Consider the following 23,979-nt stretch of genomic DNA (forward strand, 5'->3'; position numbering starts at 1 on the left):
AGGACGTAGGATATTTGTAGAGAAAGAATCAGCACGTAGGGAGAGATTGAAGATTAGAAAAAAAGTGGAAATAGAGACAAATTGTTGGAAGTAGGAGGGGATTGGAGCAAGAGTATACATAGAGAAGTTGGTCTTGGTGAGAAAAAGGGTCACCTCTTCATCACAGGCTAGATTGAAGGAAGGAAAAGTGGGTGATGAAGCAAGCCTTTGTAGATGAGAAGGGAAGAAGAGGAAGTTCATGGTGAATAACCTTGATTTTTTTCAGTACAGTATGAAAAGAGGTCCTCAGCTGACCTTTTGTTTCAAGGTAAATGGTCTTCAAACACAAGGAAACAGAAGCAGCCTTTTACTGCGATGCAATGGTAAATTTTCAATAAAACCTTGAATTGACCTCTGGATTTCTATGGGCTCTTGTACTCACCCTTTCTATTCTCCTAGGAATAATTGTCTTTATCTGCCAGACATCATAAAAAACTAAGCTGTAGAAAAATGTGACTGGGAATTACCAGATGTTCCAGTATTTAAAAAAAAATGAACAAAATGCTAATACTCCGGAAAATTCAGCCCTTTGTATAAACATTTGCTGTAGAACACCCAGAGTTAGACAAGTGTTACCTGTTTTAACTCAGCTCCACCCCACCCTGAGGCCTAGAGAGGGTCATGTCTTTTAAAATAGAAGGTAGCCATCATAGCAATTCAGGAGAACACCCACAAGAGGTCAGCCTATTCCCCATGGCTGAATTTCATGAACTATAATCAGGTCAGTAATAAATTGGGTTTGGGGTTTTTTTGTGGGGGGGAAGGGAAGATTCAGGGAACAGAAGCATACAAAAGAAGGTGGGTAGAGATGAGTCAAGTTAAGCATTCACTTAAGGAAAAATGACTCTTCACTTCCCAACGCATTTCTGAACACAGCTGGCCATCTTAATAAAAAACCTCCTTGGCAATTAGAAACAGCAGATCTCACCCAGGAGCAGATTGCGGCCACCCACCTCCTCCCACCGCATCATTTAATATTTGTTGAGAGTACACACACTGCTAATATCCCAGAACATCCAAAGTCCTGGATTCTACTGTACATGAGCTGACATTTCAGGGATGGATTAAAGCCAAGCTTTCTGGCAAAGTTTTATTTTATCCTTACCCCCTGAAAATATCTCCTGTTGGTCATTTTCCTTGCTGTGCCTGGATAACTCCTGTGCAATTCAGAGAATTCATCTTCAGAGGCCACACAAAAATAGGGTAGGGAAGTAGTCTGCTGGCTCCTGGAGATTATCCAAGCTTTGGGGACCCTTTGAGAGGCTGCTTCCTAAAGCTGCTTCTGATGTGTGATTTGCACCATTAGCTTCTCTCGCAGGACATTGTCAGGTTTGGCGATGGTAGAATTTAAAAGTTAAAGAAAAAAAGATACAGATATGTCTAAGCAAGCCCATGGAGATTGGCCATGCTCCTATCTTAAAGCTACTTAATCTTCTTGTTGAATTGTGCCCTATATTTTATCCAGTCTTGAGGGTTTAGTTAATCTTACTTGGTTTCTAGACCCAATCCAACCACTAGCATCTTGGGAAATGAAGTATTTCCTAACTCCAGACCTCTTTAAAATAGCAATATTTATCTATCTCTTGCTGTCACTGGGCTGATATTGTTTTCAAGCCAAGCTTGCCTTGTTGGGGATAACTCAAACTCATATTCTCACTTCCACCTCCTTCCCTTAAGAAGCCTCTCTTCTCCCTCCATAATCTCAGTAACCTCATTAGCTCCCGTGGATTTAAAGATCACGTTTGTGCAGGACTCCCAGATCTTCATGCCCTTGAACTTCAGGCCCACATTACCAATTACTCATAGGACATTTCAAACTGGATGTCCCAGAGATATCTTAAACTCAGTGTGTCTAAAACCTCCCTTCTTCCAAACTTGTCAAAAGCACCCCCATTCTTGCTTTCTCCCAGGTTCATAATCTGGGCTCCCTCACCCCACACATCCAATTAATTGTCAGTTCTTGCTGTTTCTGTCTTCACATGTCTTGCATCAGATCCCTTCTCTCCATTCACAAAGTTACTACCTTAATTCAGAGCCTCACTTCTCACCTAGATTTCAACATCTCCTAATTGGTCTCCCTGCCTAGTCCCCCCCACTCCAGTCCACCTCCTGCTGTTACCAAAGGGATTTCTCTTAACACAGATCTAACCATGTGACTCTCAAATCCCATTAATTCCCGTGGCTTCCTACTGCCCCTGGATCAAATATTAACTTTCGCTTTTAGAGACCTACAAGACCTGGCCTTAACATAGCTTTCCAGCTTCATGGGACATTCCTCCCCTCCTCCCACTCCATGCTATAGCCAAACTGAACCTGTCTGCTCCTCACAATCGGGACCCAGTCTTCCACCTTTGAGATGCAGCTCAAGCACCATTCTAAATGAAGCCTTCGTGGATTCTCCCCATCTGCTAGTTCTTCCTTCTCAAACTACTTTATATTAAATTTGGACCTATAAGCTTTATGTTTATGCTTTTGTGCATGTATGTTTACCCCACTAGAGGATAAGCTAAGTACAACAGGGATTTGCATTTTCTACTCCGTGCATGGTAGACATTTAATATTTACTTGGAATAATCTCAGCAAGTCTTTTTACAATGGCAGCATGTTTCCTGTATCTAAAAGGAAATAGAGATGCTTTCTTCACCTATCAACACAGGACTCGGAAATCTGCAAGGCCCAACAGCTCTTGATCTACTCTTCCTCAACTCATCCCAAGTGCCTCTTAGTCTTCTTTGCTTGACAATCTTCCTCACCTTAGTCCAAAGATTCTCCCCCAGAATTCCTATTTCCACGGACAGCATGGTCACTATTCATCCTACCAATCACCATTGACTTTTCCATCCTTGCCAATCCCACCAATTGCCATGCTGTCGACCCATCTACACACACACACACACACACACACACACACACACACACAGAGATAAACATTTTCCAGTGGGTTATTGAATACTTTTATTCTGCACATAGAAGCCACTAAGATTTGGCCTTTGGGCTCATCGGGCTGCATCACAAGTACATGGCTCCACACATCAACACCAGGGTTGGGGGACAGAACAGGTCAATCTATCCCAGTCACAAGATGATAAAGGGTGTTCTGACAGAGAGCCAGATGATCAGGTAGTCTCCAGTATAAGACAGTTCTAATGAAGCAGTGAGAACATCACAGAAAGGTTGAAGTGAGAGGGAAGTTAAGCAGCAGAGGCCCTTGCCCCCAAAACAAGACTGGTCTAGTACTTGGTGCTGCCCATTCTTAGGACAGGAGCAGATTTCTATAGAGGTGATTGGCGCCTGTGAGCTCTTAGGCCTCCTAGACACAGAGCTTACTTGGCCCGAGGGTTTCTGAAGTTCCTTCCAGCAAATTTAGCCTTGCTGCCCAGCTCTTCCTCAATTCTGTGGGGAAACACAAACACATACACAAATATAAGCATGAAGAACCCTTACCAACCAACACATCTCTATATACAAGTACTTAATGCCCGCTGTCAGTCTGATCCCTATTATTGGGTCATTAATGGCTTTACCACTCTTGGGTTATGGAGCACTCAGAAGACCCTCCCACAGTCTGCCAAGCTCCTCTATCCCTGTGGAATCAGGCCTTACATAAAATTGAATGGGTACAAGCTCCTGATTGCAGGTTATCTATTTTCCAACATATCCCACACAGATACTAGACCAGGCAGTGGCATCCGTAAGCACCTAATAAATGCCTGTTGACTCCTTCCTACCTATCATTCTATCAAGCCTTGAATACTTCAAAGAAAACAAACACTTTCCTTTTCAAAAATTTTGCAAGTAGAGTAATATTTTAAAGATGGAAGGATGTTGAAAAGATCAGGTATGCATGGAAACAGGCAAATGAGGAAAGAACACATTATATACACAGCTAAAAGCCACTGCTGTCACCATGATTGTTAAAACCTTTGACTTGGGAAAGGTTCAAGGTCTGAGGAAAAACTCATTAACCAAACACAAAAGATATCAAGTTCATTCATGTGTCAAAGGACTTTCTAAAAGATAAATTTTGAGTTTTATATAATCTTTTGGGCTAAGAATGTTGAATTTAAAAAGCCTGAGTCCAGGGTGCCTTGCCTTCACAGTAAGGAAACAGAGAGAAGAATGTGCAATAATCTTTGATGTAATTTTCTCATCTTAAAAATGAATTAGAGGTTCTTTCTATGATACAATCAGGATAGTTTGATAAGCCAGGTCAAGAATGATCCTCGTTCATTCTCTTAATCACCAGAGGGTGGCAGCAGTATAGAAGAGGGATTCTTCTGAAAGCTCATAAAAGGAAATTCAAAGCTTTGCTGGGGTTAAACGTAGTAGGAGTATTTTGTACTTTCCCATAGAACTTTGTCACCAAAGAAAGCAATATGCTGAGACAGCCAACATTTACTTGGAGAACTGACAATTCTAAGAAATCCTTTGCACCAACAAAGAAAGCCTTGTAAGTTTTTTCCCCTCAAAGGCCCCCAGAAGCATTAAAAAGCATCTCCTCACCTGAGAAGCTGGTTATACTTGGCCAGACGCTCAGATCGGCAGGGGGCACCAGTCTTGATCTGGAAGAAAAATCAAGTCAAGAGTAACATGAGGACTTATATACTGAGGACAAGCCCAATATTAGACATGGATTCCACAAATGACCTACTGAGAAAGCTTGGACATTCTGCCCTTTAAGATGACAGAAAGGCAGAGCTACATATGAGGTAAGATATGGCTTCCTTATGCAGTCTTCTCTCTAGTTAAATATAATTACCACTCCCATCATGCAACTAGCTGAAAAAGCATTATATAGCCAAAGTTAGGCACTACTTTCAGAGTAACTCCTTACCTGCCCAGTGCAGAGACCCACCACCAGGTCTGCAATGAAGGTATCTTCAGTCTCCCCAGAACGATGGGAAACCATTACTCCCCACCCATTGGACTGGGCCAGCTTGCACCTAAAAGTCACACAAGAAAATGAAGCCAAGAATAACAATCCTTTGTATTTCTATCATGATTTTCTTCTAATGGGTTAAAAGAACTTGAGAGGCACTCCCAATTTATTCTCTAGGAAGTAGGAATTTTTTTCCTTTCAGACTTGCATGACAGGGCCATCCGCAGATCCAGGAATGTGAGAAACAAATACAACAACTCAGGACTACTTAAAACAGAAAACCTGAGAAGTCATAAGAGAGTGAAGAACAGTCTAGACCCTGACTCCTAATTCAATAACTGATTACCTCACCTTGAAGAATCATGCAAATAACATAAAGGCAATATATAGGATAATCATCTAGCTCCTTGCAAAGGGTGACAAATAGATTCCTCCTATCCCTTATACAACAATATAACAACTTGATGCTGAAAAAAAACTAGTCTCAATCTGAAGTTTTGGTTAGTTTCAGCACTGCCACAATGGGGCCTTGGGCAAGTCACTTACAATTTTAAGTCTTTTCCCTCATCTTTAAAATGACAACACACGATTTTTTACCAACAGGATGTTATGAAAAGAATTAGCACAGAAGTCACTTTATAATAATCTAAATCACTACCAGAGTTCCAGAAATTGCTAGACAAATGAGTAATTTATGGCTGGAAAAGTAGATATCTTGGTAATCAATTATTGAATGAAATTCAGAGTAACATTCTATTCCAGCACCAGATCTGGCCTGTCAGTGGATCAGGCTGAATTTAGCACAAAACACCTACTGTCTGGTTGGGTCCTGGGCTGGATTCTGATTATTCTCAAATTCTTAATAAAAAGGCAAAGACTCTTTGAAAGTTGCTACTTCAAACTCATTCAAAACTTGAGTTTTGAAGGGAAAGCTTAATCCAGGTGAGCAGAGATAGAAAATGTCCAGCAGAGAAATTTGGGTGCCAAATTCAATGTCATGAGACCCTTCTCAAGCTCTGGGAAGTGGTTAATATGGCTATTAATTTCACTTTACAGATGAGGGAACAGGCTCAGAGGTGAGGTAACTTGACCATGGTCACCAGGCAGAGAAGATTCGGGAGGGTTCAGGTGGGTGGTGTTTCCTTTCTCCACTTGATGAGGATGCCTACTTAGAGGCCCAGGTCCTACTCTCCCCCTCCAGAGATTATTTCCACTCTCCCCAAACAAGACTTACGCCTGGAGAGATTCAGTCACAGAGCCAATCTGGTTCACTTTGAGTAGGAGGCAATTGCAAGCCTTCTCATTCACAGCCTTTTCAATTCTCTTGGGATTGGTCACTGTGAGATCATCTCCTACCACCTGGATGCCGGCAGTAGCAGTGAAATTTTTCCAAGCTTCCCAATCATCCTGGTCAAAGGGATCTTCAATAGACACCACTAAGGAAAAAGTAAAGAAGAATGTGGACAAATGGTTCACTGAATTTCAACGTCCATTTTCCACAACCTAGTTAGTGCAGCCAAAAGGAGCATGGGTTCTTATGCTCAAAATTCAACCAAGTTTCCCTGTACAACCACCAATCAATCCATTAACAGGGCACAGAATTTATGGAGACTTTGGGAATAGATCTTTAGAAAGCAAACCCTCATTACATGGGATAACCAAAGAGGAGCAGTGAGTAACAAGAACCAGTTAGCCCCTTAAATCTCTATGTACCTTCCACATGGCTACAATTGTGCTTTACAGAAACAACCCAGGAAGTAAGAGGACTGGCATGTGTGTAATCCCAGCTGCTGAAGTTCATAAGCTGCCCTGCCCCATTTTGTTCCTTAAGTTGCTAAAAAACCTGATGTCCCAAACCATCATGTACACTGTTTTTATAGAATCATAGAAAGTAATCCAAATCCATCATTTTACCAATGAGCAAATTAATTTCAAGATGTTACATAGCTTGTCATGGGCCTGTAGCTGGTACATGGAACTAGTTAATCCCTGGTGAATGGTGGGACACCCCTACCAGGTGACTCATACCTGGATAATCCTTGATGAAGCTCTTATAGAGGTCCCCAAGCTCAGAAGGGGAGATGTATCTGCTGGAATCATCAGGAGACTTGAAGTCTAAATCATATTTCCCAGATCGGAAGAATTCAGAGGCAGCAACATCCATGCCAATTACGACCTTATCAGTATAGCCAGCCTTACCAATAGCATCCTTTAGCAGGTCCAGAGCTGGAAGACATGGCAACAGCGAAGGAGGTAAGAAAACACTGGTAGGTGAAAACAGAAATTTCACTTCAATAGGTATCAAGCAGGGAGTTTAACAGGGAGGGCAAGAGACACACACTCTCTCTCCACAGAACTTCTCCTGTTCCTAGTTCCAGTTACCTTTGCTCTCCCTGCCTTGGTAATGAGAAGCTGTTTCTAACTGAGGGTAGCATGGCCCTTAGAAGGTCACACAGCAGGAAATTTGGTAAGGTCTTTAAGAAACAGTCTTCCCCATTGACAACTGGCCCAGATTTATAGCTCAGGAACAGATGTATTCACCAAGCTACAGTTACAGAAAGCAGCTGAGATCAGCCCTTTCAAAAGCAGCAGCTTAAATGGAATCAGTGCCTGACAATTCAAGAACAAATCCAAGCACTGTGGAGGTCTGAATGCCAAGTAACCAACTCCATGAGAACCCACAGAAAAATGTGCCTTCTGATGCAGCACCTCCTTGAGGGAGGAAGATGCCCAAGAGATAATATAAATGATGAAGGTATGTATTTTCTCCCTATCTTTGCAGGGTCTTCCAGTCTGTCTTTGATGGGATGATGACACAAGTCTCCTAAAGATGAACAAAGGCTAATATTTCCTTCACCTTGACCTCTCATTTATCCAATCCCACCTTTTAACTAGACCTAAGAACTAAAATCAGAACAAGCCAATAAGATGGCATTATTATAATTTAATCAAATAATTTATTTAATTAAATTAAATAAATTTAACGAGTTAAAAATTAACTCACAGAATTAACTCATTGCTCTGTCCCTGAATATGGTCTAGATTTCTCCATTGTCAACTAGAGATTGAGCTGCTAAGCTGGGGTATATATACTTCCAGCCTCACAACACACTGAACAGACCTCACTCAAGAAACTTATCACATCATCCAGTACTTGAGTTAATTAGATTCTTAAGGAAAAAAACCAAACAGAAGAAGAGGAACCCTATTCATTATGATTTCCTCCTTTAAGACGGGGAAAAGGCCTATTAGGATCAAAAACCCATATGCAAACTGGCTTAAAAAAAATAGTTAAAAAATTGATCTTTTAGATCAATGGACAGAGGAAGAACTCATAACTAACTAGATAGGCAATAGGGAGAATCACACAACACAAAATGTTTAACTCTGACATTCGAAACTGCTTGCACAAATTTAATGCAATTAATATTAGAAGGGAATCAGATATTTAGAAGGAAAAATCTTGTACCTTAAGAAATTATAAAATGGAGGTTTTCAGGAGAAATCAAGAAGACCTTTGAAATGATGTAAAGTGAAGTGAGCAGAAATGGAACAATTTGCATAATAACACCATCAAGAAAAAACAAACTGAAGCCTTTAAAACTCTGCTCTATGCAATGATAAATTGCAAATCCAGAGAACTGAAGAGGAATCTCGAATGAAACAAACATTTTTTTTGGACAATTACAATGTGGCAATTGGTTTTGCTAAACTACGCATTTTTGTTATGAGTTCTCTATTTTTAAAAATTCTTCAATGGAAGAGGGAAAGAGATGAGAAGAGATAACAAATGTTTGTAAGGATAAAGAAATATCACCTATTTTGTGTGATAAACAGCAAAGCCTCCTAAGCAGTCCAATCTTAAGTCTGAAAATGACAAAGAGGAGCCCAGATAGTAAAACTTAAGGACTGCCCTAAAATAGGCGACGGTACCCTCAAAACCCTTCTGGACAAAATCATGTCAAGACTCCAAGGCTATAAACTAAAGTCAGTTCACTGCATTCCAAGATTATTTACCTTCTTTATTCTCTAGGATGTTAGGAGCAAAGCCACCCTCATCCCCTACGTTGGTGGCATCTTGTCCGTATTTCTGCTTAATCACACTCTTCAAGTTGTGGTAGACCTCAGCTCCAATGCGCATGGCCTCCTTAAAGTTTGCTGCTCCAACAGGGAGGATCATGAACTCCTGCATGGCCAACTTGTTACCAGCATGGGAGCCACCATTGATCACGTTGAAGGCCTGGGGAAAAGTAGGGAAAGATCCATTTGATCCATCAAAGGATCTAATCTAGAGAACAGAAAGACCCTTGGTCAATACTATCAAGCTCAGCAGTTTGAGCCTTGACAGGGAGCACATCTCAAAATGAAGATCCTGGTGCCAACTGTGCTGGGATCATCTCTCCCAAAGCACTAAGACATGCTCTTGTATTTATCTCTATAAATGTTGCATGGAAAGACCCATAAAAATAAACCTATTTAGGGCTAAGAAAATAATAGTTCACACACATACACAGGGCTTTAAGGTTTGCAAAGTGCTTTACAAACATTATTTCATTTGATATTCATAACACTGTAAAGTAGTGGTAGTGGTTCAGTTAGAGAAGAGCAAAAAGGCCCAGACTCGCCCGTGGCCATTCTAGCTAGTGTTGGAGGTGGGATTTAAACCTAAATCATATGTGAGACTTTCTCAAAATATGTTCTGGACCATAAAGAAACAAACAAGCAACTCACTGGAACGGGCAGGATGACTTCATCGTTGCCTGCAAGGTCAGCAATGTGACGGTACAGGGAGACACCTTTCTCAGCAGCTCCGGCCTTACAAACAGCCAGAGACACTCCCAAAATGGCATTTGCACCAAATTTAGCTAAAATGGTGGAAAGGAGACTTGTTAAATAAAGCTTATCTTCTGAAAAGTTATCTGTCCTATTACCAAACTTTTTCATTAGCTGCTTGTTCCTACAGAACACTCTCCAAGTTCAAGTTAATATATCTGGTCTACAATGGTGGTACTGAAAAATGTTTTGTGAGAGAGCATGACAGTTCTCCATGTTATCAATTTTAAGGAATTTATAATAAAACTGAAACCATCCTAGTTTTACCTTAACAACATATGCTGTATATCTTAAGCAATCCAGTTTATCTATCATTTTCATGACCTCCAATCCCCTCCATCCCTCAATTCTTTCCTAAGTCACCTTCCTTCCCTGTCTCAACCATTCAGTCTCAGTTTACACTATTCCTGTCAAATTTCTCATCCCCTCATCTTACTAAAAGATCACACCTTGTCAAACCCCAAACCAAAATCCCTCCCTCCTTCCTACCAATGTGCTATTGAATAAAGTTAGATCCAGTACAAACTTCAGGTTATAGCATCACAATTAGACTCTTCTTTTGTAGCAAGGCAATCATCCTACTCCCTTATCAATTCTCACTCTGCACAGTAGCCTCCTCCCACTTTCAGCCAAGGATCTTATTTCCTATAACCAAAAGAGAACACTGGACAGAAGCTCTCTCTTCTTCCCTTGCCCCTGATTAGACAGTCTATCTTTCCTCCATGCCAGTCTCCATGAAGAGTTGGGAATCCAACTGCTTTACACATGCCTTTGATCTCATTCCCTTCTATTTTTTTGCCAGGGATGATCTGTACTGTCACCCCCATATTCTCTAATTTTTTATCTTTGCTATCCTCTGGCTCCTTCCCTACTGCCTGTCCTCCCCATTCTTAGAAAAGCTTTCAATGGATTCTACCATTCCTATTAGCTATTGTCCTATAGCTCTCCTTGCCTTCTTGGCTAGATTACTTGAAGAAAACATTGATATGTTATTTTAAAACTTTTGTTCTTCTTTGTTTTCATTCACAACATGGCTAATATGGAAATATTTTGCATGACTGCACACATATAATCCATACCAATTTCCCAAGGAAGGGAAAGGGAAGAATTTGGAATTCAAAGTTTTAAAAAATAGAATGTTAAAAATTTGTTTACATGTAATTGAGGAAAAATGTAAAAAGAAAAAACAAACAAAAATGAAAATATTTATATTCCATGATTCTACTCCCCCATCTTTCTAAAAGCTCTGAGCTTGGCTTTTGCTCCAACAAACACACTCAGCTCGTGTGGTCCTCCCAAAAGCTGAAATCTTGCTGTCAGTACTAGGCTATTTATCTAAGGCATCCCCACATAGAGATTGATCGGGCAAATGTTCTTCACAGAAGCCAATGATGCATTGTTTGTGTTTATCTTCAGATATAGAGAATTCCATGCCCTTTTGGATTAAGTGCATCAGTTTAAGTGACTCACATTTATTTTCAGTGCCATCCATCTCTATCATCAATTTGTCGATCTTCTCTTGCTCCACAACATTCAATTTCTGTAAGGTAGAAAAAGGAATAACTTTTGCTTCTTCATCAGTGGCTTCTGAAGCCTGAGGATGGTGAAAGAACTGCTGGCATGGGACAGAAATCTAACAGGATCACAGAAGTGAGTAGAGGACATCTTGGATGTCATCTGTTACCTTCCCTTACTAAGACCTGAAAAGTGACTCACCAAAAGTCACAGCCTGAGGGGAAGAAATGGACCCAGAACTTTGGATCCCTGACTCTCAGAGTACTTCTAGTCACACTCATTCTGTTTTGTAGGAGTTGTAATATCAGTTGTGAACAGATATCCATTTATGTCCAACATGCACAGGATAGCAATTGGACTTGTAATCACAATGACATGGAATTCTTAGTAAAATTTAGTCTCACAGAGCCGCTAAGATGGGGCACTAAGAGATTAATTGACTTGTTCAGGATCACACTGCCAGTCTGTGTCAGAAGTGAGACTAGAATTCTGGTGTCTTTGTTTTGAGGCCAGCTCTCTGTCCACCTTACCACACTTAAATGGAAAGGATTCAACAAATTATCTGTACTCTTCTTGCTATGGAGATAAAAAAGGTGAGGCCTATTTTTATTCTTAAAAATTTATCTTGTATTACAGGATGTAATAGTTAAAAGGCAAGCCTGATGCCCTCAAAAAACAGTCTAGAGATATTAACAGATGAGATTATGAAATCACATGACTGATTTTCAAGAAATAGTAGCATTCATCCATTCAAATATTTTCCTTCAAAGTGCTTACTCTGGGAAACATTATGGTTATTCCAGTATTCTTATTTCAAGTTTATTTTAGGGCTCTTTTGGAAATGACTTTAGAGTCTGAACATTCTTTCAAATCTCTTTACTTCTGCCAAAACAGTGTAATTTTAGGCCAGACAATTTTGCACAGAGTCAAAAGTCACTTGGAATCTAACCTAATGAACAGATAATTAATCAAGATGGGCACAACTGGTTTGGGTTGAATGGAGCGGGGAAACCAACAAAATGACCATAAAGTGAGAACTGTTGGTTTTCTTGCAAATTGTAAACCCTGGAAATTAGCTAAAAAGGCAAACCCAGAGAGATTTTACCCTCTTTTGAGCAACAGAAGCATACCTAGAATAAAATGTACATATTATGCTCCAGAACGATGACTTTGAAGGACAACATTCATTTAGATGAATGGACTCTACCATGCTTATTTTAAAAAATTAGCTTAATTCCTTGACAGGTATCAGCATGGGCTGAAATAGTCAGGAGAAGGCAATATGATGGGGATGGGACTTGAACTGAGCCTTGGACAGTTAGTACTTAAGAGTAAAGAATGCATATATGTCAAGGGGGAGATGGTGTATAAGCAATCCAAGGCAGAGAAGAACATGGTATCTGAGTATGATAAGGAAACCTGGCTGGTAGTGGGGGTGTACACTGGGGAAATACTTCAGCCAATATAAGGTGAGGCTAGAGTCTGGAGGACTAGGTTGAAGCATTTGTAACAAATATGGTCAGCAAAAGAACCACTGTAGGCTCTCTGACCAAGGGAATAATATGATGGAAGTGATGTGGGGGTACATGTGTGTGTGCCTTTCACTGGCTTATAGGACAAATTATTGGGGTGGCATACAGTAATTCAAGCATGATATTAGGAATAGGGAATGGAGAGTGAAACAAATACAAGAGGTATTTTAAAGGCTGAAGAAGTAAAAATTTGCTAATGATAAAAACAAGGAAGAGTGAAAAGTTATTGAGAAGCTTGAGGTTCGAGGACACAGGACAATGACACTACTATCAATATAAAGAGGAGAGTTGGGAGGGAGAGTCAGTTCCTAAAGTCAAATTACCTTTGTAACTCATTTAAAGTTAAGGGAGTCGAGCAATACTCAGAAGCTTAGCTATTTAAGTGAAAGGAAATTTCTCAAGTTTAACAGTAATAAGGGAAAAAACGTAGGTTTGCTAAAGCAAAGAAAAGGTCCTTTGATTACTGCTGCAGTTATCTGATGATCCAAGAAGAACGTTTGTTTCCAGGAGAAAAACTCTGTCCCCAACAAAGAGGGTGGTCTGTCCTTTCTTTCTGCACAAATGATTTTCTCAAATAATAAATTTTTTAAATCTGGTAAAGAACAGTAATGATTCTAGTCCATGAGAAATGAGCAAGTGATTCTAGCTTCCAAGTCCATTTTCACTGGAAGAAACTCTTACACCCTTCTCCCTCATTTATAATTTCAAGCAAAGATCAAAATCCTAGGAAGAAAACTACACACAGATCCTTAGACACAAGTCTTACCTCTAGTGATTTAATCCCACCTGTCATTAGAAGGAAAAGCAAATAGCCAGCCAGAGAGCAGGTTAGACTGAAGTGTATGCATGCACTGGACAGAAAATCCCACACGCTGGTTTCTCCAGTTCTTATAACTTTTAACAAAGAGGAAAGGCCACTGAATTTGGGAATATATATTAGTTAAAACGAGGAAGGATCCTACCTTGCTAATCAGGGTCGGGGCAATAGTTTTATTGATGTGCTCAACCGCTTTTGAGACACCTGGAAGGAACAAGCAAATCAAATCACTGACATTAATACACAGGCCAAACAGGCATTGCTAGATGATTACTACTAATGGTCAACATGAGGATTCAATCCATCATGTGACTTTTAAAATAGCTTCTCTTTTAGAATCCCCACTTCTCTTTCCCATCAGCACTTTCAGGCTTCCCTGCTTAACTTTGAGTATTTTTGTACAGGTTCCCAAAGAATTACAACCAGAGAGAGCCACCATCTAAGAATGCCTGCTGGCAGGTTAATTGGAAGACCATGCACTGGAAATACCATCTGCAGACAGACTACAGGCAAAGCTTTACCAGTCCATTACCTGGGTACATAAGGCTGTTGCCAGGAACTCATTAACATATTTAATCGGTCTGGAGACACCTGACCAGGCATGAGAGTGACAGAGAAGGAGAAAAGGAAAAAGTAAAACACTCAAAAGATCAGACAGTGTAGGACACAAAGTAATGAAAAAGTAGAAAAGGAAGAGAAGAACTTATCAGGATCCTCAGGCTTAGTATTTGTTCAGCAAGTATTTATTTTACCTCCTTTTGACTGAACTGTGATGATCTTGGGGAGAGAGATCAAGGAATTTAAGATATTTAATTAGAAAACAATTTGATGCTTTTTGATATATCTTTCCACTTTCCTTTTAGTGACATAATACACTCAAACAAAAGCAATAAGGGAGAGCTCACGTTTCTATAATGTTTATTTGTCTATGATGTGCTTCCTCCTGCTGCAGCAGGCACAAGGCGCAGCCCAAACTAAACATCATCTCTCCTGACTCCCAAGGTCCAGGCTTTCTCCACCGCAATGCTCCTTCCAGCACAGAGGGAAGATTCTTAATTAGGAAGTTTCATTTGCTCCTGGAGCTATTATTTCCTACCTGAAACCTTAATCCTCGGTGGACTCTATTTGTTGCCAGGGAGATAGTTGCCACTGAACAAAGAGGAGAATTAAGACTTGCATATGTAATAACTAACAGTTGTATAAGACTCAATTTCACTGCAAAATTTCTTAAAACAGAGGAAGGGAAATAGAAAAATCTAAACTCTTTTATAGTATTGTTCCTTTTAAAAAACAACAAAGTATGAAGTCTTTCCCTAAAAAATTTACTTTCATGAACCTAGTTTCAATTTCCAAAATATATTTAGTTATATTTGTCCTAAGTCAGGAGATCCTAGCCTCTTCTCTGCTGGGGCACCCGCCCCACCCCACCCTAATTTTACATAAGAAGAGAAAATGTAGGTTGCTGTAATGGAAATAAACATGTTATATGCATTATGTGCATGTTTACAGTAGGTATGCCTAACGGAAATACAGTTTATTTCACAAAAATTCAAGGATAGGTGCCCAAGGGGAAAAGTTAATGCTGGTTTGGGGTCAGGAGAAAATGAATAGGCATAACTAGAGGTTAGGAGCTCAGGGTACTCTAGTCTTGAGATAGGGATGGCAGAACTGCTAAGGTGGCCTCAAGTAGGGAGAAGGAAGTCCTTGAATATGTAAAGGATCCAAATTAACAAGTGGAATGGTGGGTGGCCTCAGGGGAAAGACCCCCTGTACAAGTTTCTGGAATAACCAAAACTAAATTTTGGTGAACAGTGACTGAGTTACAAAGGGAAAACCAAAATCTATTGCCACTAGGAAATTATGTCCAACTCCAATGAATCAACCTAGAATGAAATAAGTTCAACATTTCTGCAACTGATTGATATGACCAAAACAGTTCTTGGCCTAAAAACAGGAAAATGCTACTTTGATAGGAGAACTGTCCATTTCTAAGGTTAGGGAAATAGTCAGAGTACACTATATTTTGCTGTATTATCTTCTACCATAACTATAAAAAGTGACTTGCATACAGAACTTACGTAGAAGATTTTGGTTTTGCTTTAAAAAGCCGTTAAACCAAAATGAACAAGTCCCTTTTTCATATATACCCTTAATTTCAACAGCCCAACCACAAATGACCTATTTTGTGATGTCACTGCTCAACAACTACAAAATAGGAACTAGCTAAAAGACACTTGCATATACTTAAAGGATAAGAGACTTGATAAAGATGAGAAGTGTAATTTTCTCCAGCTGGTTCAATGACCTACATACACATTCATCACTCACATTAAGTGCCCAGTTAGAGACTTATCCTTAAACAAATACAAATAGGTGAATATTGTGGAAAAGGAGGCTAGCTGCTGTGGCTTGGGGATTCCCAGCAGGGAAGACAGTGAGGTTCTCTTACCTTTCCCCATGTAGCGGGTCTTATCATTGTCTCGGAGTTCCAGGGCTTCATGGATACCAGTAGAAGCACCACTGGGCACAGCAGCTCGGAATTGACCTGGGTGGTTTTTTCATTTCATTTTTTTGGGGGACAAGGTGGTGGTGGAGGAGGAGAGGAGGTTGGAGGAAGAATGGAGTATGGAAGGAAAAGAAAAGAGTAATATATTAATCAGCTAGGTGTAAATCAAAAAGCCATGCAAATAGTTACCTCTCCCAATCACAGATGGCAGAAATGACAAGGAAACAATGCTCTTTCCACTTCCCTGCATCAATTGAGAGGGCTCACCTACATAGAAGTCTAGTGTCCTCTAGCCTCCCCTAATAGTCATCCTTATCAGGTCCAAGTATTACATCATTTACAAGGCTACATTAGGGTTAGGTACAGTAATAGGTTTGGAGAAGAGCCTGGGAGAGAGAGAGAGCACTGTGGGCTTAGTGCTCTTAAATCAAACTGAATCAGGCAGCCACTTTTCATTCCTAAAGCTGGTTCAAACATTCATCAAGCAAGCTCATTCAACCGTTCAGGAAGCAAAATCGGCTCAGCTGGGCCAGGGACCAAAGTCTATTGTGATTGCTTATTGCATTAGGTACTGGAACAACAGGAGGTCTGAAGAAATAAGATGGAACGCCACCAAAAAACAGCAGACAAGAAAAGGCACAAAGCTTGAAAGTAATCGAACCTGAAAAGAATCTGAACTATGCAGTTCTACAGATACAGAAAGCCAGTTGGCTGGGCTCATGCCTGCAGTGGGCTAACAAAGAAGAGGGAAGTGATGAGGGGCCCTGGTAAATCATGTTTTAAAAATTAATTTCAAAGATCTGCATCTAAACCTGTAGACAGGTGGGGTTTTTAAAGTAATAACTCAGTGTAAGCAATTTTCCCTAGGAAATATATGCAAAATTAGTAGGTATGTCTGGGTTATAAATGCAAATGGCTGGCAACAAGTAAAAAGAGTTAAAAGTATACTTATTTTAAGCTCAGGCCTACTATCTAAACTCACCAGGAAATTTAGAAGTCTCATCATTCCAGGAGCTCCTTTCTAACGGCCTACAGGGATGCATCCCCTTATGGCTCCTGGCTCAAGTCTAGCTTTTTTTTTCTTCCCTTTTTAAAAGTTCACTTTCTTTCTCTTTGGCCAGTTTAACCTTCTGACTAAGGAGAGAAGTGTGGAATCATGAAGGGATGCCCAGCCTACGTGACACAGAGCATGTATACACTAAAGACATTTACTGAGCATGCCTACCTCAGAGGCTGGCTTGGCTTAGCTACAGAAAGCAGTCTGTGGTGAACTTCCTCATAAAGGAAGGGGGCAAACTGTGTCAACAAAAAGTGGTAGATTACACGCACTTTTTTAGTAAGAAGGAAAGAAACAGGGGTAGGAAAAGCAGAAAAGTGAAGAGTTTTATTAGCCAAGTTATGGCTCACAATGAGAGGGCCTCAGTCCTCACTAACCAGCAGTATGCTAAGTAATCCCAAGGTGATTCAATCTAAAGTTGATTTCTCACCTATCTCAAGGCCCATCATCTTTCAGAAGGGGTAGTTGGGAAGGGGAGAAAATAATCTCTTTTTAAGAACTCCCACTCATATTTTACTGCAGTAACAAAACCTCAGTCCTTCCGCTTCCTGGAGAGAGACTTGCAAAGAGCCTTGCGAATCAGCACTGGGTACTACAAAGTTTCCCCAGGGGCTCTGCCATCTTACTTCTCTGTCCCTACTTTGGTTACAAAGTAATTAAGGGTTACATTTTAAACCTGTAAATACTTGGCCTCTTTCCTGCTATATCAAACAAACACAAATCCAATTGGTGCCGATCTACAATTTCAAATCATATTCATTTGCTCTGAATTCTGGAGGGGAAAGCATTCTTGTTTCTAGCCTTGATTCCTCCTCATCTCTTTGTCCCCAAGAACTGAGTAAGGACAGGCTGAGCAACTTGGAAGTACCAAGTAATGTTCTCTTGTGTGTGCCCCACCCCATTAGTCATCCACAAGCTAGAGCTTATTCATATGTGCCAAAGACTATAAAGATTTTTCTTATACACAATGAAACAAGTATTTACATAGTGCCTACTATGTGCCAGGTCTTACAAATATCTCATCTGAAAGTGTAAAGTTTGGTTTACATTTAAAAAACAGACTTATGCTTTTAACATGGTGGAAAAGTAGCCAGTTTAAATGAGGGTAGAGAAAGAGAGGAAAAACTGGGGACCAGACAGCTAAATGAGGTCTGCACCTTTTTCAGTGTAGAGATCAACTTCAACAGTAGGGTTTCCACGAGAGTCAAAGATCTCTCTTGCCTGGATCTTGTAAATAGACATGTTGAGTTTCTGTGGGGAACAAAGTTCAAAAAATTAACAGAAGTCATTCTTCAGTTCTAGTTCTAAGAGATATATTTATCCTAGCCTAAGTAAGGAATACAAAGGTATGCATGATCTAGCACAGCAAGGCAGCCATAACAGGCACAGACATTTAAAATTCAAGGAAGCAGGTGATAAGGGCCAGCAGAGTAGTACAAACCAAGAGTTTTATAGGAGTACAAAGGTTAAGAGATCATTTCCAGCTGGAGAGATCATTTAAATTAGACTTTGAAAGGTGTGTAAAATTTCAATGAAGGATAAGAGGGAAAGGAATTCTATAAGGTAAGATGCATATATAAAGAGCTGCAAAGAACTATATAAAGACAAATAGTGGAAGATAACATAAAGGTTGATGGGACCGGCCCATGAAAGGGCCTTGAATGCCCAGCAAAGGATTTTGGACTTTTCGGTAGGGGTGTCTTTGAAAGTCTGCAGTTTGTCAGGAAATGAAGATTAAGTTGGCAGGGGCAGGGCAAGTCTGTAGGCTGAAGAGTATAGAAATCATAATTCCCTTCATAGTTAAGTAGTTCAACAATCCAAGCTCAGGGTAAGAAGATCCAGAATTTGACTGCTAGCAGTAGGAATGAGGTGTAAGATTTCAGGGAACAAAGGGAAAGTCTGAAGCCTGGGAAAAGAGAAAGCTAGTGGGCCCAAGCTGAACACCTGGGTTCTAGTTGTGGCTGTCAACAATCTTCAAGTCACTTCAGAGAGTTGGACTAAAATGAAACAGTCTTTGCCATTACATTATGAAATTACATTTCAGTAAAATTACATTCAATAAACATCCAGTGAATAATCATGGAGCTCAGGAAACGCTTTAGGGTGCTCACTGTGATTTTCTCACACCAGTTATGTAATCATAACCTACTGGTCCTTTGTGCTATTGGTACTGATTCAAAAGCATCAGTTTCTGAGGCTTTCATTTTCCCAATATTTTGGGTGATTCAATAAATTCTAGGTAATTTAAAAAATATACTAACCTAACTTTTTTCAAGAGGAGCAAGTCATACAACTTTAAAACTTAAGCGAGAGGGACTGTGGAGTAGGAGCAAGAGCTAGCGGGCTCAGGAGACAGAAGACCTAGGTCTCAGTTCTAGATCCAAGTCCCACCCCTGACATATGCTGGCTGTGGAACTCAGCCTTAACATTTAAGCAACTTTTTAAAGATGTTAAGATGCAGATAAAGTGCCAACCTGCATGGAGAGTGAGTTTCCTCAAAAGAAACTCCTTATATAACATATCCAGTTTCTCTCCCTTCAAACTGAGAAACACGTTACAACTTGTAGATGGGAATTATGACTTGGGAATGATATAACCTTGACACAATAGAATGCTTACGGAAAAAAGGCTCTTCTTAAAAGTTGAGGGGAAAAAGAGAAAAACCCAAATGAGTCAGAACTGACACAACCTTCCCTAGGGGATAAAAGAGGATGTGCAGAGGAGGGGGCTCATCTCTGCAGCTCCACGAGGCAGCTCAGGCTCCAATTGTTCCCAGTCCTCTCCAAGGCCTGCACCAATTGTAACAACTTAGGGAACTGAGGAGGGCTGGCAGGAATTCACATCCCCAAACCATTCTCGAGACTGCCTGTCCTCCCCCATCTTCTCTGGAATGTTGAAGCAACAAATGGCACAGCAAATGGAGACACTAAGCCACTTGTTTGATCCTATTTGTCTAGACAGCTAAACAGCAAAGATAAAACATCCAGCTAACTCTATACCATTCGTGATCATTTCAAAATTCATTTCTAAAGGACTCAGATTATCAGACAGTAAGATAAATCCAACTTTGTTTTCATTAACTATGTTTTGGTTATGTGAGTAAGAGTTATACTCTTTTAAAATGGCACTACACCCAATTCAATTTCATTTTAACGTCTCACAGGTCTCAAGGCACCCTATTTTGGGGGAGTTAAAAGATAACTGTTTACTCTGGGCAGCTAGGCACCACAGTGGATACAGCATTGGACCTGGAGTTCAAACTTGACAATCAGACACTAGCTGTGTGACCCTGAGCAAGTCACTTAACCCTGTTTGCCTTAGTTTCCTCATATGTAAAATGAGAGCTGGAGAATGAAATGGCAAACCACTCAATATCTTTGCCAAGAGATCACCAAATGGGATCACAGAGTCAGACATGGTTGAATAACCACAGTTATCTTAGGTGCTGTAAGGGGCATTTGTACTTACTGTTTTTCAGTAAAATGATCTACTAGATGGAGAACCATTTTAGAACACACATAGTTCTTGTGATTTGCTTTTTATCTCTGGATTGACCCATGTACCAAAGTAGTACAGTAGGCAGTCATGGCCTAACTTGTGAGCCAGGGATGAAAGTTTGCCACTAAGACTAAACAAGAATATATTCTGGAGGAAAACAGTGATTAGGAAACTATGGGCATTTTAAGAGGTCCTTTCCTGGCAGATGAGAATGGTTTTACAAGAGGGGAAAAAATAAAAAGGTCCTTCTGATATAAATTGTATACATTCCAGCCCTCTAAGATGAGGCATTCTGGTTAGTGTAATTTGGTCAAAAATAGACATCATTACTTGCAGTTCTAATTTCACTCCATTTACAGTACATTTTCAAAGCAATCTAGCGGGGACACCAAACCACTGAAATGCACTCATTGAGCAAGCTCCAATCACTGTAACATTCTAGACTAAGAAGCCACTGGGGGAGGGGCATCCTATTCACAGCCCCTTCCTCCATTTTAGGAAAGGGACTGGTTTCACAGACCATGAGGCAGCAAGAATCTGCATCTGAAAAGACCTGTTTCAGTACACAGAATAAAAGCTTAAAAGGGGGGGAAAGGAACTGCCAAAAAGGGATCCATCATCTTTTTCCTGCCTCTATTTAAATTTAGTCACTTGAACTTCTCAGGGCCTTAGTTTCCTTATCTGTAAAGTGAGGGACATGGCTACATTTATGAGCTATATTTAGAAAAAAAGATCACACCCCTTTCCTACTTCCCCCCAAAGATGGGCACTTGCTACTGATAAACCAGCACAATTACCCAAACTGTTGTGTAATTTATTCCTTTCCATTGAGTCCCTTTCAAATCTCTCTGAACGATTACTCTGAGAAATTAGGACCACCTTAAGGAATTACTCCATTCCAAATCCTACAGGGATTACAAGAAATCTCTCCGAGAGACACATGTTCATTTAAAGTCCACCTCCCCGAGAGAAATAAATCGTCGTGCGCCTTGTAGATAAAATACCGGGGATTTGTTTCTCCCCCAAACTGCAAGGGAAAATTTGTTCACTCCCGCAAGCATCTTATCTACTTACCCACATCCCCGCAAAGCCACCCCACTAAATCTCTACCCAGGCCCCCTCCATCTGGGTGACCTTGAGTGAGGAGGCACAGCATTGCTACCGGCCGCAATTTGCTACTTTCTAAAAAAAAAGGGGGGGGGGTGGAGCCCAAATAACCTCTAAAGTCCTCTCCTCGAGGCAGAAAGTTGTCCGACTCAGGACTCAAGGGCCCAAAGGCTGCAGCCCTTCGGCTCGGGCAGTGGGAGCCACAGCGGTCCACGGGGAGGGTGATGGGGGCCGGCTCGGGCGACCCCGGAGGGGCCGAGACCCCCTTCCACCCCTGCCCCCCGGCTGCTGAGAACCCTAGCAGGGGTGACGGCCCAGGTCTGCAGGGTCCCCTTTACCTGGATGGGGCTTCCTCCGCTGAGCTCAGAGAACACAGGCCGAGGGGTCTACCTACACCAAGAGGGAGCGTTAAATGGGCGAGCTCACCCCAGGGAACCCCTCCTTCTCCTCCAGTGGCTCCTCCTCCTTTTCCTCCTCGCTCCCCTAGCGGTGCCACCTCCTCCCTCCAGACTTCCGGTCTAGGCTGGAGGGGGTGGGATCAAGCACCGCCTCCCCCTTCTCCTATTTGTCTTATCCCCTAGCGCCACCGGCTGCGTGTTCCCTCCTCCATTGGCGGAGCGCGCCGTCCCTCTCGCCGCTGGCCTCCTGATTGGGTAGGAGAGCCCACGGGCAGGGCGGGGCTGCGGTAGCAACGGGAGCCGCTTCCAGCCTTGTCCCTCCCACAGAGATAGGGCGGGGAAAGGGGGTTTCTTGGGGGGAGGGGTCGGCCTTCGATCTCACGCACTCTTCGTCCCGCACGATCTCAGTCCCCCGGCTTATTCTTTAAAATGTCCACCAGCTCTCCAGAGACAGTGGCCCTCTTCCTCCCTCTTACTTCTCCCCCCACCCATGCTCCCCCGCTTCTAGTTGGTGCTGTCTGCGCCTGCGCAGCCGCCAAACCGTTAGGCCAGCTCGCTCTCGCCCTGGGCTATTTAAATTTCTACAATCTCCCCATCCCCCCAAAAAACCCCCAAACTCAGTTCCCTCATTCTCTGGGGGGAGGTCGACCCACTTTGTCCTCCAAGCGAGGGCCAGGAAAGGGACTGACTGACAGGAGTATTACTGCAGCTCGTGCGGGGCCTTCTTGGGTGGAATTACTGCTGGTCCTTTAGAACGCACCAGTGATTCATTGTGGCAATGGAAAAACCCCGGCCCCTTAGAACCCCGCCTCCCGAGAAGCCGTTGGATGGGGTGCGCAGGCGCAGCAGCTACGGGCGAGAGCTGCAGTGCTGCGTGACTGAACGAACGTAGCACTGACCGCGCTCGCGTTCCCGAGTCAGGGGGGAGGGGCGGGAGAAAAGGAAAGAGGCTCGCGCGTGCGCAGCGGCAAGGACGAAGGAAGGAGATGCCCACTCCTCGCTGGCCCGCCCCCTGCAGGGCGTAGAGCAGTTCTAAGAGCTCTTCTCTCTTCTCCGCCACCCCACCCCTACTCCGGGCTGACCCTGGAATTCTTTGAGTGCCATCGGCTCATGACAAGTTCTGACTTGAGCTACATCTCGGTGTCTTTCCAAATCCAACCTGTATCCGCGCAGGGTTCTCCTCTTCCACCAATAGATGGTCACCCGTCCTTGCCGGGAAGGGCGCTTGCACGTGGTCTCCCGCTTTAGAGGGTGAGCCCCCTGAGGGCAAGGTCTTTGTGGGCCCCCCCCCCCCCCGCACCTTGCCTGGCACGTGGTCAAACACGTGGGGTTTAATAAGCGTTTACTGACTGACGGACTGCCGTTCTGCCTTTTCACAGCTCTTATTGTCTGTTTTCTTCCAGGAAACCTGGACTTGCCTTCTTGTAGCTCGTTGCTGCTTGGCTCCCATGGGGCCAAGGAAGTGAATCTGCACCCATTTTCAAATGCTGTCTCTTCCCTCCCCACCTCCACTCTTCTGCGCTGAACACCCAAGTTTTTTCAAACTGGTCCTCTGAGCTCAAGGAATTTCAAGACCCTGACAGTACCCCTTGGCACAATATCCAGATTTTCTCTAGGGGTAGGTATGGGACAGGTAGTTTCACAAGTATAGAGAACTCTGCGGTGAGAAAACTGCCATCTTCCAGCGAAGGTTGGCACTTGATAGAGAGTTGCCCAGCTAGAGCCTGGAGAAGTTAAGTGACTTGTCCTGAGTCACACAGCTAGTAAGAGTCAAGTGTTGGGGGTCAAATTTGAACTC

At 42.0% G+C, this 23,979-nt stretch overlaps 1 protein-coding gene across 9 annotated transcripts; it reads right to left on the bottom strand.

The window, feature by feature from the left end:
* Positions 1–2,969: 2,969 nt before the first annotated feature.
* On the bottom strand, positions 2,970–23,458 carry ENO1 (enolase 1). Of its 9 annotated transcripts, none has more exons than XM_072608774.1 (13): positions 23,341–23,458; positions 22,122–22,173; positions 18,336–18,429; positions 16,065–16,160; positions 13,761–13,819; positions 11,222–11,291; positions 9,650–9,783; positions 8,936–9,158; positions 6,947–7,144; positions 6,153–6,354; positions 4,874–4,982; positions 4,543–4,601; positions 2,970–3,432 (listed from the first exon to the last, which is right to left on the bottom strand). In XM_072608774.1, the coding sequence occupies exons 3-13, from the start codon at positions 18,418–18,420 to the stop codon at positions 3,363–3,365; spliced, it is 1,305 nt and encodes a 434-aa protein (XP_072464875.1). In that variant the 5' UTR covers positions 18,421–18,429; positions 22,122–22,173; positions 23,341–23,458; the 3' UTR covers positions 2,970–3,362. The 9 variants fall into 9 exon arrangements, with proteins under 9 accessions (XP_072464875.1, XP_072464874.1, XP_072464869.1 ...); XM_072608773.1 differs by lacking the exon at positions 23,341–23,458 and adding an exon at positions 22,942–23,061; XM_072608768.1 differs by lacking the exon at positions 23,341–23,458 and adding an exon at positions 22,568–23,034.
* Between the last annotated feature and the right edge of the window lie 521 nt (positions 23,459–23,979).

This window comes from Notamacropus eugenii, chromosome 5 (assembly GCF_028372415.1).
Source record: "Notamacropus eugenii isolate mMacEug1 chromosome 5, mMacEug1.pri_v2, whole genome shotgun sequence".
In the NCBI taxonomy this organism is placed as follows: domain Eukaryota; kingdom Metazoa; phylum Chordata; class Mammalia; order Diprotodontia; family Macropodidae; genus Notamacropus; species Notamacropus eugenii.